This window comes from Harpia harpyja, chromosome 18, assembly GCF_026419915.1.
Source record: "Harpia harpyja isolate bHarHar1 chromosome 18, bHarHar1 primary haplotype, whole genome shotgun sequence".
NCBI lineage: Eukaryota > Metazoa > Chordata > Aves > Accipitriformes > Accipitridae > Harpia > Harpia harpyja.
In genome coordinates, this window is record NC_068957.1 from 25,090,724 (window position 1) to 25,109,546 (window position 18,823).

The window sequence follows — 18,823 nt, forward strand, 5'->3', positions numbered from 1 at the left end:
GTAAATGTAAGTGACCTGAACTCCAAAAAACTCTATTTTGGTGCCCTCTTCCTGCATTTTTAGCTCAGAGGACTGGCTAGATGACTCCAAGAAAGCACAAGGAGTTTTGCTGCCTAGGAAAGGGGCCAACTTCAGACACCCGATTTATATGTGAGGAGGAGGACAGGCTATCTATCTGCATCTGAATTTTGCAGGTGTGCCGAAATACCCCATCATAAAAGACATTAAAAAGAAACAAAATGAACTGGATTTCCAATAGCTATCTAATTAAGCTACCTGCCTGCTCACACTTCCACCGATATCTGAAAGCAGCAGTCAGAGGGATGGCCTTTTCGCAGGCACTTCTGTGCCAAATTGAGTTCCTCGCTGCCTGCACTTCTCCCGCTGCCTCCTGTCAGTACCAGGGTACCATCCCCCATCAAACAGCTTTTCCAGAGCCTTTCTGCGCTCTTAGTATTTCTGCACAAAATAACGTACTCATTTTTTTAAATTAATTTGGCCATTTCAACACCAATCTAGTTCCTACCAGTATTTTGTAAACATTGGCATTGACTGTCAAACCACTCCAGCTAAATTTTGGGAGAACCAAGGGGCAGGGATGGGATGCAGCACCTTTGCAGAGGATGCAGTGTTTGGGATAGTCTGGATGCCCGCTGAGACCACCAGCTGTAAATAACCCAACGAGCCGCTGTTTTCCCATCAGAGCAGAAATCAACACGGTGCTACCGGCCGATCCTCCCACCGAGGGGACGCCCGAGGAGAGCGGAGCCCTGACCAGCAGTAATAAGCGGTTACACCAGGTGCAGGCAAATTGGATGCTTTGAGAAACCAAGCGCGCGTTTATAGCTTGGCAAAGCTGCCCGGGGCTGTATTTAATTGCAATAATATTGGGCTCTGCTGACTAATCTGAGAAAGCGCTGGGGTCAGCTCTGGAAGGAGACCCAGGAGCGTGCTCAGGCCGGCGGCTGGGGGTTCGCACTGGAAGCTGCTGGGCTCTGCCATCACGACTTTTCCTCCTCCTCCTCCTCCTCTTTGCTGCTGCTGAGGCCACGAGTGCCCGACCCAGCCGCAGCTGCGTGGGGCTGGCAAGGTGCACGAGCATCCCGCAAGCCCCCGCCGGGCTCGCTGCTCCCTCGGACCCGACCCCCAGCAGTGCCAGGGAACCTGCCCAAAACCCTTCTCCCAAAACCGTCCCGTTCACCTGCACCAGCCGGGACCTCGCTCACGTCTTGCTCATCAGGACACCGTGTGCTCCCAGCCATCAGCTTCCAGGGGGGCCGAGAGGAGAAACCCATGCCAGACCCCCCCTCCTCAGCCGAGAGCTGCCCCCTCCTCTCCCAGAGCGGTTCCCGGGACTCACATTTTTATCATGGCCTGAGATGAGCATCTGGAGCGGCTGCGCCTCATTAATCTTGGACACCGGGAAATGAGTACTGCTAATGAGCCGCTCGGGCACCTCTCCAAGCTCTGGCACATCAGGATGCGGTGCGGGAAGCAGGACGTGCAGGGGGGGAATGAAGAGCCCCCTTGGATGGCAGAGGATTAAGGGAATGCTAATGTCCACGGCCGGCCAGGAGGAGTCACAAACACAAGCTGCAACGTCCAATTACCATTGTATTCAATTACTGCTGCCTGCAATTCTGACATTAACAATGTTGAGGTTTTTAAACAGCTTTTTTTTTTTTTTTTAAATTAGCCTTGCTATAGGCTGTTCTAACATCATATCTGTAACAGCTGTTTTTTTGGTAACTTCTTTGATAGTTCTGGAGCTGTGTTATCCCTGCCTTGCCACATTCACATGCTCTACTTTGGAGCGGGGGTGGAGGGCAGAAAAACACAACCCAACCTCAAAACCCAACAACTGTGTGCGATTTTTTTCTTTTTTGTATTGTTTTTACTTTTTTTTTTTTTTTTTTACATATAAAGTTGACTTACGCCTGGCGATGACAGCGCTGGAGCCGTGGATCCTCCGTTTCACAACCGGGGGAGGCAAGACCGGGGCGCCGCTGCCCATTGTACCCCGGCACTGTAGGGCACGGAGGGATGTCAGCGTCTGCGGCTCCCGGCATCGTGACAGAGGCTGCCAGCAGGAACGGCGTGGGATGGGGACGAGCGCTCGGTGGGAACGGGGCCGGCCACACGCAGGCTGTGGGGTGCTGGGAACGGCACCGGTGCGAACGCCGGCTGCTTGCCAGAGCCGGCGTTCCTCAAACATCGCTGGAAACGCTGTGCCGTTGGACCGGTGTCCCGCCGGCTGCCCACCGGGGCCAGCTGGCACGTGCCCGTGCCGGGCTCTCCGCTACCCTGCAGCCCACCCATCTCCAGGGTTTGTTTTCCCATCAGTTTTCCCCCAGCCATCCCGTGCCGGGGCAGAATGGGCACGGGGGGGGCTGAGCCGGGTCCGGCACCGACCAGGCGCATCCTCAGGGAGGGTCCTGGGCAGGGGAACCCCCCCTGTGCTCCCCAGCCACGGCTTCCCACCCATGTCCCGCGACCAGACCCATGTCTCTTGACCTCATTGATGAAGTCACTCCCAAATTATGCGGAAGCAATGTAAGTCAGAGCTACTCCCTCACAACGCCTTAGTGACTTCATGAAGAAGCTGATCGTTTTTAGCATTTTAGTTTTAATTCCCAGTTCTTGGACTAAAGAGATTATCTGAATGCCCCTTCTTTTATAGGGGAACAGAAAAAAAGCCCTCCCAAAATAAACCCCCCTCCAAGCTACTTAAAACAACTCGAGACACACAGCTCCCTAAGCGCTCGTCTTTCAAAACTAAGAGAAAACAGCTTTAAAGCATGACCTCCATGCACCTTATGCACTCAAAAGCCCAATAACAATCCTACTGCGCTGAAGTTCACGATGTCAGGTAGCTCGACACACACCTTGGGAACACCTGGAGCGGGTAAAGGACAGGAGAACAAGCATCTCAACCTGCCTCTCCAAACACACGCACACCTTCAACGCCCATGGGTGTGCTGGGCCAGTGGCAGCACCCAGCCCAGGGGATGCTATCAGGGGATGACCACCACGTTTACAGGTTTATTTCTTTGCTAACCTGCTCATTGCAACCGAGGGCTGCTGTGTGCAGAGGCCAGGGAAAAGCCTCGTCTCATCCCAGCAGATGCAACTCTCACCTTGGAACAAACCCAGGAGGAATAGCCCGTAATTGCAGTTTGTACCAAAACGGGAAGCATCCCTTGGAATAGCGGTGCTCACGGTCTCGCTTCAGACACCGGACAGCCCTCGGCAGCACTGCGGCCGGGACTGCGCTTAGGAGACACGGCACTTGCCATCCCAGCACGTCTGTGTGGCTGCATCTATCTATTACACAGCAAGCAAGAAAAAAAATAATCCTACTAATTAATGTCACAGCTGGACGAACGGAAAGGCAGTGACCACTGCCAAGCCCCCTCGCTGTCCACAGCTGGTACGTACGGTACCCCGCTTCCCCGCACCCCCACGCCCCCTCCAGCAAAACACCCTGTACAGATTCTCGCCACGGTGCAGGGTCGCAGCACCCAGTGCAGGAGCCGGCACCGCAGCCACAGCGACGCAGGGTGCCGGGGCAGAGGTGCTGGACCCCAGGGCCACAGGGTGCTGCCCGCTCCCTGCCCAGCGCTGCCCGGAGCCCTTTCCCTCCCACCACAGCTCCCATTTTGCCCAGTGCAGGTTTCCCACGGTGGCCCCGCGGCCATCGGGACCTGGACGGGTCTTACCCGCGGGGTCCAGCCACCCGCCCGCAGCCACCCAGCCCTGCAGACCCCAGCCCACTGCGGTAGGCTTTTGATACGTATCACTGCTCAAAAACATTACAACTCCCATGAAATAATATTTGCGTTTAATTATCAAACTCCACCTTGGGATAGACACAGCCTTCCTCCAACGGAGGATGATGACGGGGTGTGTAAGCGCTCTGCTCGCTGCTGCCCACAGACCCCAGCTCTCGCTCCAGCACACGCGACGTCGGCGGCGTGTTCAGCCCCCCCTCCCCGCACCCTGGGTCTGTCCCCTCTATTTGCCCTGTGCTTTCTTCTGGCAGTGACTGCCCGTGCTTGGACAGCGTCTAGTACAATGTGGCCCCAGTCTTGGTGGGCTGCCTGCAGGCGCTGCTGTAAAACAAATGTATTGAATCCAAACAAAATGCACATGGAGCCTGCTCCTTCTGGAAGTGCCTTGGAAGGAAGGACTGGGCCCCATTGTGCTACAGGCTGCACAACACCAGCAGTAGACACTCTCTGTCCTGAGAAACGTCTGATGCACACAAGCCCGAGAGCACAGTAAAGGCAGAAAGGACCAGCACTCCCACGCTGAGCCCACCGAGCGAGAGGGGCAACAGTAAATCCAGACCCCTGCTTTATGCTCTCCTTTCAAGAAGGGTTTTGGCTGGGTTTTAGGGAGGAGAAGACCAGCGAGGCCAGGACGGGCGCGTGAAGGTATGCATGGGAAGGGGACGGACGTCGGGAGAGCCGGCCGGGAGACTGGGACAAACAACCAGTGGCCAGGGAGTGAGCAGCTTCTCCTCAGCACTTGGGGGACTTTGTCCTTCTCCATCTCCCCTGTGACACCGCATGGCCGGAGCCCAAGGGGGAAGGTGTCCCAGGGCTGCGGGGAGGCCAGGACATTCAGGCACCGAGCCCCCTCCCCGGAGACCCAACCCTGCCGGCTCGCGAGGGCTCCGGCACACCAGCACAGGCATCGTGGCCCCAGCCAAGGGGTGGGAAACACCAAAACAGACCGGCATCACCTGGCCCAGACATGCCAAACCAGACTGGACACTCCTCGGCCACCCCGGCACGAGGGCACCCACCCCCATCCAGCTCCTGTGGGTTGGCCACAGAGGAGCAGGGAGAGGGGACAGCTTGCTCACCCAGCCATCGCTCGCTGGGGATGTGCCAAGTCCTCCCTCCCAAAAACACTCCGGGTACTGTGCAGCCACGGATGCATTTCGGCAGGTCCCCGGAGCCCCAGCTCTTCCCCCTCTCCTGCCACAGGGCAGCGATGCCGCTGGGATGCTCCAGCATCAAGTTCAGCTTCCATGTCTGGGCAGAGGAGCCCGGCGCTCTGTGCTTGCGGCCAGGCTGCACCCCTGCACCGGGACTAAGCCTTCAGCCTCCCAGAGAAGCTCCTGACACAACACCTTTTTGTGGGAAGGCCAGTGGGAAGCAGAGGAGGCAGAGAGCCCCTTCGCCGGCGTGCAGCCACGTGGGGAGTGTTTCTGCGCTGGCCCCTGGCAAAGCAGGGTTGGGAGCGTGGGATGCTGAGGGGGCTCAAGACAGCAACAAAACCCGAATAACTCAGTAATAAAGAATGAGCGACTCCAGCTACCCACCTACAGACTTGTCAAGTGTCATAACGAGACAACAATGAGAAATTAAATTTCCCCCGAGCAGCCAGCCCGAAGCCACGGGAGGCTCGAGCAGCTCCAGCGACAGATGCTGGCTGCAAGGGCAACCGAATAACGGCTCCTTAACAGCCCCCCAGCACACGGTCCTGCCTGGTTGCCTTGCAGAGGGGGCTGGACTAAAGACTAACGCCAAGAGATGGCAAGAACAGAAAGAAGAGCAGAAGGCGGCAAGAAAAAGCCAAGCAGAGGCTGGGAGAGGAGCATTTCGCTCCAGAGTGGCACTTCTTTAAGCAACTATAACTGAACCATGGCTCAGCTACAAAAAAATGGAGACAATGTGGACATGGCTGGGGGAAGCATCCCATCCCAAGTGCTGGTCTCCTGCAGCGGGAGCCTGGCCGCAGGAAGAGGGAATCCAGAGGACCATTAATCAGCATCCTAAAAATAACTCCTGGGGGTTTCAGAGCACCTCGGAAGGTGCTCGGCGAGGCAGGCAGGAGGGCTGCTCACGAGCACAGCGATGTCTTTGCAGTAGTCGCACTAGCCGGCACGGCTCTGGAAAGACACCTGCCCATCACTCACCGGTTAGCCCCCCGGTGAGGCTGCAGGTAACCGGTGGGTTAGTTAGCAGCCTAGTTTGCTATCAGCCCAATTAGTTAAAAAGTAATTAAAGACCACTACGAAGCTGAAGATGAACATGATCGAGTCAGGACAGAGGGAAAGTCAGGTCCCTGCAATCTATTAGGATCGCTTGAGGAATTCAGTCCCATTAGATAGTGCTGCAGCCAGGAGCTTAGCAGGATTCAAAAGTAGATTAAACATTTATACAGATAATGAGAACATCCTGTTACATTAGATAGGATATAAAAAAATAAAGGCCAGACACTTCAGTGCCACGAGCCATAAATTACCCACCAGCTGATGGGGGCAAGGAAGAAGTTTCTCCGGCAGAGCGGGTGCATCTACCATCCAAGGAAGCGGTTAGGCTGGAGCATCATTTTCAGGAGGGTGCGAGTGCGCAGCCCAGCAAGGGCTACGCTGGGCTGTCACGATGGGGCTGCTGTCGCAACCGATGCACGTGGAAGGGCCCGATCCTGCACGTTGCCAGGAGCCCCTTGTTCTCACTCAGGTGCTTGAATGGTGCACAGCCTCCCGCAAGTCCAATTTCACAGGAAGGGGAGCACAACACGGTACAGGGTCTAAGGCACACCCTGCCGCGGGAGGAACCTGGCCTGCATCACGCCATGCTTGGTGTGCCTCACGGAGGGGAGCCAGCAGCAGGATCTGGCCCATCCCAGCTCCCTCGTGCAGCAAACAGCAGGGAGACAGGAGCATCCCGCCTCGACAGCCTGGCTCCCGGGCACCTTTTGCGGTCAGAGGGAGATGCACAGTCTCCCACGCCGATGCGGGGGTTGTTCAGGCGGCTACAAGGGTCTGTTACACTTAACTTGTGTGCAGAGGTTCCTTAAATGCAGCAAAAGATGATTTCCTAGATGCTTATCACCATTCCTGGCAGCTTCTACTGATGGAGACAACAGGACTGGACATGGCTTGTGTCAGATCTGAGAGCTGGAACCTCTGTCTTTTTATCCCTGGCTGAACACCGCTTGCAGAAATCTCCCCTTCCCTTCCAGGTGGGGCCTTAACGCACCCAAGGAGGTGGGGAAAAACCCAGGATGACTCTCGGTCTCCATGGTGAGCAGCAGGCAGATGCTCCCGGCCGGCATCGCTCCTCCTCAGGAGGCGAGCCTCAAGAAATGTGCTCCTGCAGGAGCTCATCCCTGCCGCTCTCCCCTGGAGCAAGCCCAGCACAGGCTGGGGCTCTCCTCTCCTCTTTGTAAAGCTGCCACAAATGCAGCTGCACGTCTGCTCCGTCCTCCGGGATGCGGGCAAGCCCCAGGGGCTCCCCCAGCCGCTGCTGCATGCCAGACCCTTGAAAACAGGCGGTGTCTGGAGCCTTGGGGCTGCATGCCCAGCACCCCGTCACCCAGCGAGCAAACGGGTGTGGGAGGGAAGGCAGCGAGTTGCAGGCAGGGTGCTGCAAGACAAGGGGGTGAGCAAAGGGGTCGGCGTCTTTGGTAACACTAACACACAGAGACTTGAACGTCCAAAGCACGGTGTGACGGTTAATTATCCTCTGCGGAGTGGAAGTGCTTCCCCTGCATTTCCGTGAGCAAGAAGTGTCCAGAGACCTGCCCCATGCCCTGGGCTCATCACTGCCTCCAAGCCAGTCCTCCATCCCAGCAGCTACTGCTGCTCCCCGACAATCTCATTTTAACAGGAGAGCAATGAACGATGACAAACAAGTAACGCATCACAGCAAATAAATGCTGCTCTTGCATATGTACACAGAGACTTCTGCGGACACTGCTTCACCAGCCATGCTGCAGAGGTAACAGGGGAACACCGTGCAAAGTTCATAAACACCACGGAGTCAAATGGCTTGATTTTCACAAGCACCTCCTCAGATATATTTTTCCATGTGCCCAACCAGCTCAGTACTGGGGTGCAATGCTCCAAGTGCTTCCAACCCCAGGTATGACAGCTAGCAGGTTTGCTTTGTGGGCACGGCTGGGCTTAGGGCATGGGGCAGGGAAACTGCAGCCCGCTTAAGAGAAATGGCCTCATGGGCCCATTACAAGGATCGAAATAACTTACGGGTGTACAGATCCAAACCATGCACCTAGAATTCACCTAGAGACTAAGCAGCAGGCAGCAAAAATCACAGGACTTGGGTGTTGCACATGCCCTGCCTGCACAAGCATCCCTCCTCAACAGGCAGGCAGATGCACTCCCTGGACACAGAGATTTGCAATCCCCGCCAGTCCTGCGGGAAGCAGAGCTGGGCTGAGGGGGGGATGATGGGTGCGCTGGACAGGTTACAAAATTTTGCCAAACACAAACAGCATTTCTACAGATGGTGTTTCTGCCAGCAGCCGTGCCCTGAAGAACCCCCGGGATCAAATAAGGATCTGAAGACCGCATCCAGGAGCAAACCCCCTCCCCGACAGCACTAGGCAGCCAGTGCTGGGAGCCAGCAAAACACGCGGTGCTTCTCCACCCCAGCAACACCTCTCCCGTCACCTACCCCTGCCTGCCCCCGCCACGCAGCCCGAGCAACTGGCTGGGACCAGGAGGAGCACCGGACACCTCAGAGACCTTTGGGATGGAGATGGGAGCGAGGACTGCAGGGGACATCTCAAACATACCCTCGGAGAGCTCTGCAAACCCAGCCAGCGTCCGCACACCCAAATATCCCCCCTCCCCATGCTGGGGGCTGCAGATCCGTTAGCAACAGCTCACACACAGCAAGGGGGAGAGCAGGAAAACAATCATCACCAACACCTGACCCTGCTTGCCCCGGGCTCAGCCAGGGCTGCCAGACCCTGCCTGCTTGCCTGTACCTCCTGCCCAGCCAGGGCTCAAAGAGCCGGGACCCCCCCAGGTGTGGGGAACACGCAGGGGAGGAGGTGAGGACTTCTCCCTGCCTCCGTGAGCATCTCCTGCCCTGGTTTCCAGAGCCAGGTTTGTGCAGCGGGCGAGCTGCTGAAGCGGCGTTGGTAAGGTGGCTGCCTGGGAATGTTCTGCCTAAGGGTCTTTTTCCCACTTTTTGAAAATGCCAGTTCTTGGAAACTGAAGCATCTCATGGGAAGACAGTAGCTCAGAGATGCTTCCCTGGTCTAGAATGGAAATTCTAGTGAAACCAGGTGGAGGCCCCCCATGAGTGAGGCTGGACGGGGCCCGGGGTGGGATGAGGGAAACCAGGACCTGCCCCCACCGGTCCCCAGCAGCCACCAGAACCAGGGGCTTTGGGGACGATGCTGGGGACCCTGTTGTGAGGAATAAACCACCCAGAGCAGAGCTCCCATCTAACTTTGGGCTGGCGGTAGTTGCTTTGTATCCTCAAGCGTGAGGACTTATCTCCTTTTACAGCTTACTTCTTGGTTATGGTGTCATTCTTACTCTCCACCATCCAGCTCCATGGAATACGGCACTGGAGACCAGAGGCAGGCCAGGGAGAGAGCCAGGTCTGGTGGGGGTTGAACATTGCACTCTTATTACATTAAACACAAAAATACAGCTCTTGCTCCCCCCGCACTGGTCAGCCCCTACCGCCCTTCCCAAACCACGTCTGTTCAGAAACTTCCGAGAAAATCTCTGCTTGTCTCCTCTCCCTCCGTAACAAGCAGCAGCGGACTGCACTGGGGACCAGCGCAGCATGGTGCCTGCCGGCACGAGGGGCACCGGGCTCCCTGTTCTGGGGAAACACAGGTGCCGGCACAGTCCTCGCCAGGAAAGCCCCCGTCCCTGCCACCGGTGCCAGCTCCAGTCCCCCTTGTCCAGCTGCCCTCGCCGCCGCACCACCCCTTCGCCCTCCCACCCCTCCGCAGCCTCCATTCACCAGAAGCGCTGCAGAAGCTGCCGTGCAGAGATAAGATGTCAGCCAAGATGCCAAACACGTGTATCTTTTACTCCCGAGGGGATGAGCAGGGCAGGCAGCGTTTCCTTCTCCAGCCGGGACCAGGAGCACCGGGATGCTCACGCAGGCAGGGCTCTGGAAAGCCAAAAGCTTGCCAGGTGATGCTGTTTCACGCTGCCTTTTTTAGCACAACAGCCATATCAGCAGAGTTTGGGGGAACCCACGCTGGCTGTGTGCACCCAGCACCGCTCCTTCCTCTGACACCCCGGGAGCGTGGCTGGGAGAGAGGCCCCGGGGAGAAGCCAAGAGCAAAAGCCACGCGTGGAAGAGGAGCGAGGCCGAACTGGTCGAGCCTCCCCAGGCAGGCAGCTGCCGGCTCTGCCCACAGGAGCTGGGGCTGCAGGCAGCGTGGACAGACGGCTACTTCTCGCCCAAGCAGCCTCCGTGTCTCATTCACAGATTTGCCGTCCCTGAGTCATTGCCCTTCAAACGACAGCGGAGCCGAGCTTCCTCCGCGAGGAGCCAGGCATGAGTCGCATCCTAATGGCATCCCGGTGACAGCGGGAATAGCCCCTGGCAGCCAGGTATATCCTGCACTCCTGCCTCTGCTGCCTCCGACCCTGGCAGGCAGCTCTGGAGCTGGGCAGCAGAGGAAAAGCCCCGTGGGGCATCTGTGGGGCCAGGCCTGGGGCTGTGGGATGTTTTGGAGAGACCCCGCTGCCTCCTGGGGTGCAGAAGGGCTGGGGCTGCTGCGTGCGGTCCTCGGGGCTCCCAGGTGCCGAGCCCTGCGGTGGTGCCCGGGGTCTCTGCTGCGGGGAGAGGCCAGGCTGTGCGTGATGCCTGCCGTGCACAAAAAGCTCCTTTCCTCATCCAAAAGATGCCTGTCCCCAGACAAGGACCACATGAAGTCCTGCGTTCAAGCATCCCCTTCCATCTCTCGGTGCCCGGCTACGGGGAGGGTGCTGCCTCCTCTCCCCCGGCAGCAAAAGGATGCTCGCACGGCTGGCAGCCGGCGTGACACGAGCAGATCCCTTTGTCCGTGGGGACAGTGCGTATTGCTGCCTGTTATTAAAAGCAGAATCGCAAGCCGTCCCTGATCTGGGCCACGCCAGGCAGCCCGTGGCAACAGAAGCATACAGCAAGGCGGGGGGTCGTGCCATTTTACCAGGTCACACATTTTGCCGATACCGCCGCACATGCTGCTGAGCTCACCGACTCCCAGAGGCTGCCCGCGCCCAACAGCACCACGGCACGCCGGATGCTTTCCAAAAGGCATCGTTAGCTGCCGAAGTACCGCACCGTGCCTCTGCCGCCGGAGCTGAGCCTGCTTCTCCGAGGAGCTCCTTCCACCCCGCCGGTGAAGCCCCCGCACACATCGTGCTCCTGAGGATGGGCACACGCGGAGAGGAACCCGGGCTCGCGTGCATCCAGCACCGGCGGCAGCAGGCAGAGCCGGGAGCACACGGGCGCGGGAACAGGCGCTGGCACCTGCGTCACTTGTAGCTACTTGGTGACAGTTTGATGGAGACAGATCTCTCGCCCTCCCTCGCGCTCTTCCCCGCACCATTTGCTGACCTGCCTGTTGCTGCACGGAGGCTTGCTGCCTTCAGAAACTTCTATTTTTTTTCCCCTTAAGCACCACCGACAGACATTAACAGGCGAGGACTAATAGGTAACCAACCAGCCCAAAGCAGGCAGCCAAACGCCACTGCAATCAGCGGTAAATCCCCCCCCATTCCCACCCCCACCCAACAGCCCAGCCAAGCGCTGGGGGGGAGCACCCCACTCCAGGCTGCTTCACTCCACAGCAATCGCGGGGGTCCGGCTGCCAGCCCACTGCACACTTCCAGGCATCTTGAGATGTCTCGACCCCAAGCAAAGCTCGGGACTGACCACGCACCGGCTCAGCATCCCCCTTCCCTCCCGGCTTGCAGCACTCCCACGCATCCGGGGCACCGCTGGAGCATTTCTGACACCTTGACGCCTTTTTTTTATTACAGAGCAAACTCCTTTCATCAGTCAGTTTTTGGGTCTTCTGTTTTTCAATCTTTGATCTCTGTTTTCAAGCATCTAGGTGACACCCGACGCAAGGCACAGGAATTGGGCCATGCCAGAGGCTGTGGCTGCAGTAACTGCAAGCCTAAACCCACACATTCCTTTCGTTCAAATTCCTTATACAATTTAATCACATCTTTGTGCACGGCTGAAAAAAATTACCTTTGCTGACATGGAATTGGTGTGCAATGTGGAGCCGCTTGGCTAAGCTCGTGCATGTGGTCTTGCTAAAGCCGCCAAATGACGTTCTGGGCTGATCCACTGGAATTACTCTGGAATTTACTCTGGAACTTTTTTCACCTCATGAAATGCCAGTAAAGCTCCACCTCACCGGCCAAGCTTGTTCCTGAGGAAAAGCTCCAGGTGCAGACACCGAAGGTGCCTGCGTGCTTGGGAGCAGCCTCTTCCCCTCCCAGGTACTGCTGCTCCTGGTGCAGCACCCACAAACCCATTAATGCTGCAAAAGGGGACCGGGCCCAGGAGGCAGTTTTGCAGTCACCCATCAGCGGATTCTCTGGAAGCCACAATATTAATGTAACCCCACATTTTTTGTTAAAAAAAACCCCAAAACAAAACAACAAAGCACAAGATTTTGGTGAAACCACTTTTGCTATGGGTCTCAAGAGACCTCCCCTCTGTGCGCGGGTCTCCATGCAAGGAGCCATCCAGGCTCGGAGCCAGAGTGCACTAGGTTGAGCAACATTTTGGATAAGCCCAGCCCAGACAAACTCAACTTGAGCTGCTTTTGTGAAGTTAAAACGCTGCTTTGGTTCCCCCAAGAGGCGTCCCTGGCACCGGGATACCCCCAAGACATGGCCCTCCCAAACCTCCCGGCCCCGGCGTGCTTGGGTTTCCAGAAGATGCTCCGCAGGGAGGAATGTTCAGCAGAGACGCCAATCGCTGATGCTATTTCTGGCTAAACAAGAGCAAGAAAACAAGACCCACGGGGGGTGTGGAACCCAGGCACAACAGGTTTGCTCCCCAGCTGCTCGGTGCAGGTTGTGCTGCTCGGTACTGGCTGTGCCAGGCGTGGTGCCGCGGCACCTTCCAGTGGGGACCGGCCTCCGTCTCTCACCGCATCGCCTGCGCACCCACGGCAGGGAAACACCGACACGTTGCGAAAGCCTCGGGAGTGAAATCCTGCCCTGCCAGGCTCCCCGAGACGGGCTCTCTGGTAGGTAACGGGGAAACCAGAGGTGCAGAAACAGATCTGGCCAGGGTTGCAGCCAGGATGCAACAGCCGCTGGCCCACACGCACAGAGAAACCCCGGTAATCTAATATAATTTGAGATGCTACAGGTCCTGTCCAGCCTCGCCTTCCCACCAGCGCTCTGTTACCAGCCCCAGCCCTGCAGCTCCTGGCTCTCAGTCCTTCTCTCTCCACAGCTCTGTTTCTTGCAACCTAATGAGTCCTTAATTCAGCAGGCTTTGTCCCATAGATCTTGATTTGCCCTAGTACTGGTGGGAGTGTGCACTTTTAGGGAGAGCTTTCCACAGCGGCTGCTGGTGAGGGAGACAGCACAAACACAGTGCTCTGCCTTTACAGAAGCAAACCTCTCATCTGGCGGTGGCCGAGCAGGAGAAACGCTGCTTTTTGCCTGTTCAGAAAGACGGAAAAAAGGCACAAACCAGCCACAAGCATCCCGCAGGGTGTCACTTTGGAGGAACGGGGATTTCTTCCTGCACTAAGTCCTGCAAAGCCTGAGCTGACAGCTCGCATGCTGCAAGGGCTGCCGCTGCCCCGCGTTTCCCGAGGGACATTCGGCCGCAACATCCACATCCCCGGGCCGCGACCTCCTTGAGCCCTTTTGAAGGATGCTACCAACGTGTCACCACAACCGCTCAGTGCACAAAGTTCATCGTGTCTTGCAGCGACAAAGGGTAAAAGTCGTGCAGGAAGAGGGGAGATAGAGGTGGCAGGCAGCTGCTCCCGACTCCTTTAATGAATTCTCCCTCTTATAGGCAGAAAACCACAAGTATATTCGACCTCTTTTATGCACATCACCACTAACTAGCACCGTGACCCCAGCAGCTGGCACTCAGGTCTTCTTCATTGCAAGAGGTGAAAAGTATTTCAGACGATGGATGGACCTTGCGGATCCGCTTTGCCCTCTCCCTCCCCTGTTCGCACTGTGCCGGGGACCCTGCCTGCGAGGGGCTGAGAGCACCAGCCTCCACAAAACCCCATCACATCTAAAAAGGAAACAAACAATAAACCCAAGAAACGTATTTAAACGTTTCACCATCTCAGCCATAGGGATTTTTGGTGTTAGTTGTAGGAACAATAAGTGAAACATTTTCTGAGTGTGATTTGGAAGCTAAGGATGCTGCACGGGAATAACAACAACGTATGCAGAAAGTGGGATCTGCCTGGGAATTATTTCCGAGCAGGAAATAAAAAGGCCTAGGAGAGTATTACAGCAATGAGTAATCTCAGCAGCTGAATTATAGAGAGACCCCACCATTTCATGGTATTTCTATCTCCTACAGCTCCCGGGGAGATTTTGGCCCAGCCTTCCCTGAGCGCTCCCCCAAGCTCCGGGCACCGACAGATCCAGGGTTTGGATACTCAGGATGCTGCTCACCCCCCCGACAGCACCTGCCTTTCCCCCGCTGAGCGCAGCACCCCGAAACCAGGGGCAGCCTTCAGGATGCTTTATTAACAGGGAACAACAGGACTCGTGTCTCCTGAAACTAACCCGCAACGCTCAGCCATTTCCAAGTTTTTAACTCGGGGTCAAACCTGCTGCCGTACGAAGGAACCGGCTGCTCCAGTGGAGCTTTTGTTGTTGTTGTCGTTTTAAAGCAGATGCAATAAAAAGCCAAAATCACCGAGGTGATTCGGCTGCCAAAGAGCTCTGTGTGTGCTGTTTACTGAGCCGCACGGCTCCTCGGGGACAAAATTACGGGGGGATACGTGGCTCTGCAGAGGGAGGCTGTGTGCAGGTGAGCTGGAGCTGCTTTGTTTCCCCGCCTTCCTTTTTTCCAGCCGCTATTATGGAATAGGAAGGATGCAAATGGGAGGCAGCGCTAACCCCTCCAGCACTAACCTCCCACGGCGAGCATGGTCCCCTGCCCCGCATACTCACCCAGCCCCAGAAATATTATTTAAAACCTGTTCACCCAGCTACAGGGCTCTCTGCAGCCAGAGTGCCGCTACAAGGGTTTTGCGGGAGCCTCTCACGTTGGCTGAGCTGTCTGCTGTATTTTCCTCCACTCGCTCTCCTATTCTGCTGTCATTTGCTCTCATAACATAGAATCATAGAATGGTTTGGGTTGGAAGGGACCTTAAAGATCATCTAGCTCCAACCATCGAGCGGTGGCTCTCCGCTGTCCCTTACAAGCAGGCATTATTCAGCATCTGGATAGGAATTACAAATTCAGGCTGCTTTAAAAATCCCGCCAGCCAGATTTTTTTCAACGCAACAAGTAACTGCAGCCCCTGCTGAAGTCCAGGGGACTCGAAATCAGGCCAAAACTCACTCGTCACCACCACGCTGGACGAGTTTGATGTTAGCCTCATTTCACAGATGGGGAACAGCCACTGAGAGGGCAACGTTGAGACTCGCAGCTGTGAAAGTCTGAAGTAAGGCACCTAAATATGTATTGAAGCACCTTAAATAAGTGGCCTGATTTTCATGAGAGACTGAAACGCGCGGGAGCTGCGAGGGCTCGGGTCGGTGCGTGCGGGCTCGGGCACCCGCACTGGAAATTTCCTCGCGGGTGGCCCGGGCGAGCGCGCACAGGTTGGCCCTGCTGCTCGCGCCCTCCTGTTGCGTCCCAAATGCCGCCTGTGAAATCGCGAAGCTGGTCTCACAGATGCTCTAAGGATGCAACCGTCAACGTGATACGGAGCAAGTTAGAAGGTACGTGTCTCGCCACTGCTACCTTCAGCTCTGCATCTTCTAAGCTCGTTTCCCCGCTTTCCCATCAAGGATGTTAAGACCAGGGACACTTAACGAAGACTCGTCTAAGCACGGCTCTGTTTCTAGATGCTTTAGAGTCCATGGGAACACCTCCTTGCCCAAGACCCAAAGGTAATGATTATTTTCTTATCTTTCTTTGCTACTCTCTCGAGGTTTCTATACCAGCGAGCACAAGCAAGACGGACTCAGCAGAGATGGACGCTAAGCCTGAAGTGAGGGCGTCTGTGCACGCTACAGGAGACAGCAGGGAGGAGACCCTGCTTCTGCTGGGCCCCCGGGAGTGGGAGCAGCGCAATGGCGGGCAGCGCTGAATCCCTTCATTCACCGCGGAAGCGGAGCAGCAGGACCAAACCACTCGGTGCAGGCTGAATACCATGTACCTTTGAAACCGCAGGGGGAATTTGGGCAAGCAGATTGTAATTACCTGGCCTGGCACCGGCCCAGAACGTCAGCACTAGCTCCTTTCCAAAACTGGCTCCTTACAAATGCAATGCAGAAATGCGGGTGTGAGAGCGGCGGCCAGGATCTCGCCGTTGTGCCCTTGATGAAAGACACCACCTCGGTGTCCCCAACGCCGTGCCCCGGTGCTGCTCCCACGCTTTCCCGGGGGACGATCACTGCACCGAGAGCTGCCTGCGCTGCCACCGCAGCTCCAAGTGTCCCTCAAAACTCTCCCAGAAGAGCAGTGGCCAAGCCCTGTCCTGCCACCGGGGGGGATGCTCTGCCACCGTCCCTCTGGGGACGATGCTGTAACACATCCCGCTGCCTCTCCCCCAAGGCACGGCTCCGAGAAAGGGAAAGCAGGTTTAATTATCAAGACCGTTGCGCTTCCCAGAGGTGATGTCCGGAGGGAGCGCACACAGGTGAGCCAGGCAGCTTGGAGAAGGCGGAGGCTGGAGGAGCTGCGGCACCGGGGCTCCGGAGAACGCAGGGGAGCGCCCAGCAGAACTGCGCCGGGCTCCGGATGGAGATGCGACCACAGCTCTCGTTTCGGAGAGGAGACGGCACCATGCTGAGGCTCGATCCGACTGATGCTGGGGAAGGCAACCCATTCGCTTTCGGAACGTGGACCGTGCACCAGGGCTGGGGGGGAATGCCAAGGGGGAGGCGCATCCCGGCCCGTCTCCCCGGGGAGAAGGGGTGGAAGGGCTGGAAAACGGCTGCTGCGCGCGGGGAAGGGGCTCCGGCACCGCGGTTCATCTCAGGTCACCGCTTTGCCTACGCACCTCGGCTCAACGACGGCCGGGCAGAGCCCTGCGCCGCCCCAGCCCTGCACAGCACCCCTCCGCAGCAGCGGCAGGCCGGGGGCGGCGGTGGGGGGCCCCACACCTACCCCCGTCCGGGCCCGCCTGCGCAGGGGTGCGGGCGCCTCCGTGTAAAGGGGTGCGGGTGAGGCCGGCAGGCAGCGGGGCGTCAGGAGCCCGCCTGCCCGTGGACGGGCGCGAAGGGACGCGTGAGCGCCCGCACGCTCAGGCCGAGCCCCGCTCTGCCCTCTCGCCCCCACCGCCCCCCGTTCCCGGCTGCCCCGAGGGCTCCGGACCCGTCCCGCCAGGCTTGGGTCTCGGGGAGGCGGGGGCGCAGAGGGAGACCCCCCCCCCAGCCCGCCGTGCGGCTCCGTTAGCCCTGCGGGGCTCGGCTCGGCTCAAGCCCGGGCTGCCCAGCCGGCGGCACGGGGTGGGGACGACGGAGGCCCGGAGCACCCCCTCCTACCTTGCAGTCCGTCAGGCAGGATCTGACCGAGTACTCTTCCGATTGCAAGTACTTCTCCAGCAAGAGGTCGAACTCCTCGTATTTTTCCTGAGCGTGTTGGTCCAGCCGCTGGTACGCCTGGACGCAGCTGCTACAGGCCTCCCCGCCCAGCGCCCCGGCCGCCGCCACCACCAAGTCCACCATCAGGTTGTCCACGCTGCAGTCCAGGCCGTCCGGGCCGGCCATCTCCCGCAGCAGGTCCCAGATCGTGTAAGTATCACAAAAGGAGAGGTTGAAGTTCCTAAAGTAAGCCTGCAGGAAGGTCCTCTTGGAGGAGGAGGAGGAGGAGGGAGAGGCGAAGAAGGGGGCGGCGGCGGGGGGCGAGCGGAGGGCCGCGCCGGCCGGCGAGCCCCGCGGCCGCTGCAGGGCGTGCAGCCGGGCGCAGGCCGAGTCCAGGTCGCCGCGGCTGGCGGCGGCGGCGGCGGCGGGGCAGGGGCCGGGGCCGGGGCCGGGGCCCCGGCTGAGGTTGCCGAGCAGGGCCTCGCAGCTGCCGCCCGCCGGTTCGGCCGCCAGCAGGGCCCGCGGCCCGCGGCTCCGCGGCCGCCCGGCGCCGCTCCGCTCCCGCGCCCGCAGCTTGGCCCCGGCGCAGAGCCACAGATGGTCGGAGAGGAGGACGGTGAAGAAGAGCAGCGAGGCCAGCGAGAGGCGCCATTTCTGCGCCCGCTCCGGGTCGGCCACCGGCTTGTCGCTGCGGCGCGGCGCGCAGCACACCGCCCCGCCGCCGGCGCCCCCGCGGGGGTACATCCAGGCGCCGCGGATCATGCTGCGGGGGCGGCGCGGGGGGGGGCCGGCGGCGGCGACGACGACGACGACGGCGGCGGCGGCGGCTGCGGCGGCCGGGCGCGCCGCGCTGCCGCCGCCGTCACCTGCGGCCGCCGAGCCGAGCCGCCGTCGCCGCCGCCGCCGCCGCCGTCGCCGCCATGCCCGCGCCCCCGCCTACAGGCCGTCGCCGGCCGCCGCGCTGGCTCGGCCCCGCCGCCGCCGCCGCTCCCCGCCCCGGCCCCGGCCGCGGCGCGCCGCCCGCCGCTCGGGGGCATGCCCCGGCCCCGCTCACTCGGCTTTCCGCCTCCCCGTCGGCTGCGCCAGCTCGCGGGCCCCGCCGCCGCCGGGCCCCATGCCCTCAGTCTGTCGCCATCTTCGGCCGCGCCGCCAACACCTTGAGGAGCCGCGCCGCCCTGCGCCTGCGCGACCGACCGGTTCCCCCCCCCCCCCTCCGCCCCCGCCGCCGCCGCCGCCCCCCCGCCGCCCGGCCCGGGCTACCGGCGGCGGCAGGTGCCGTGGTGCTGAAGGACAGCTCCGCCCGCCCCGCCGCGACCGGGGACCGGG

The 18,823-nt window shown here is 59.1% G+C and overlaps 1 protein-coding gene across 1 annotated transcript in view; it reads right to left on the reverse strand.

Moving 5' to 3' along the window:
• NALF2 (NALCN channel auxiliary factor 2) overlaps positions 1 to 18,374 on the reverse strand; it is a 32,279-nt gene extending 13,905 nt beyond the window's left edge. Inside the window, exon 1 of the mRNA XM_052813635.1 lies at positions 17,459 to 18,374. Coding sequence (XP_052669595.1) covers positions 17,459 to 18,259 — 801 coding nt within the window. The 5' untranslated portion in view covers positions 18,260 to 18,374. The remainder of the gene's footprint in view (positions 1 to 17,458) is intronic.
• Between the last annotated feature and the right edge of the window lie 449 nt (positions 18,375 to 18,823).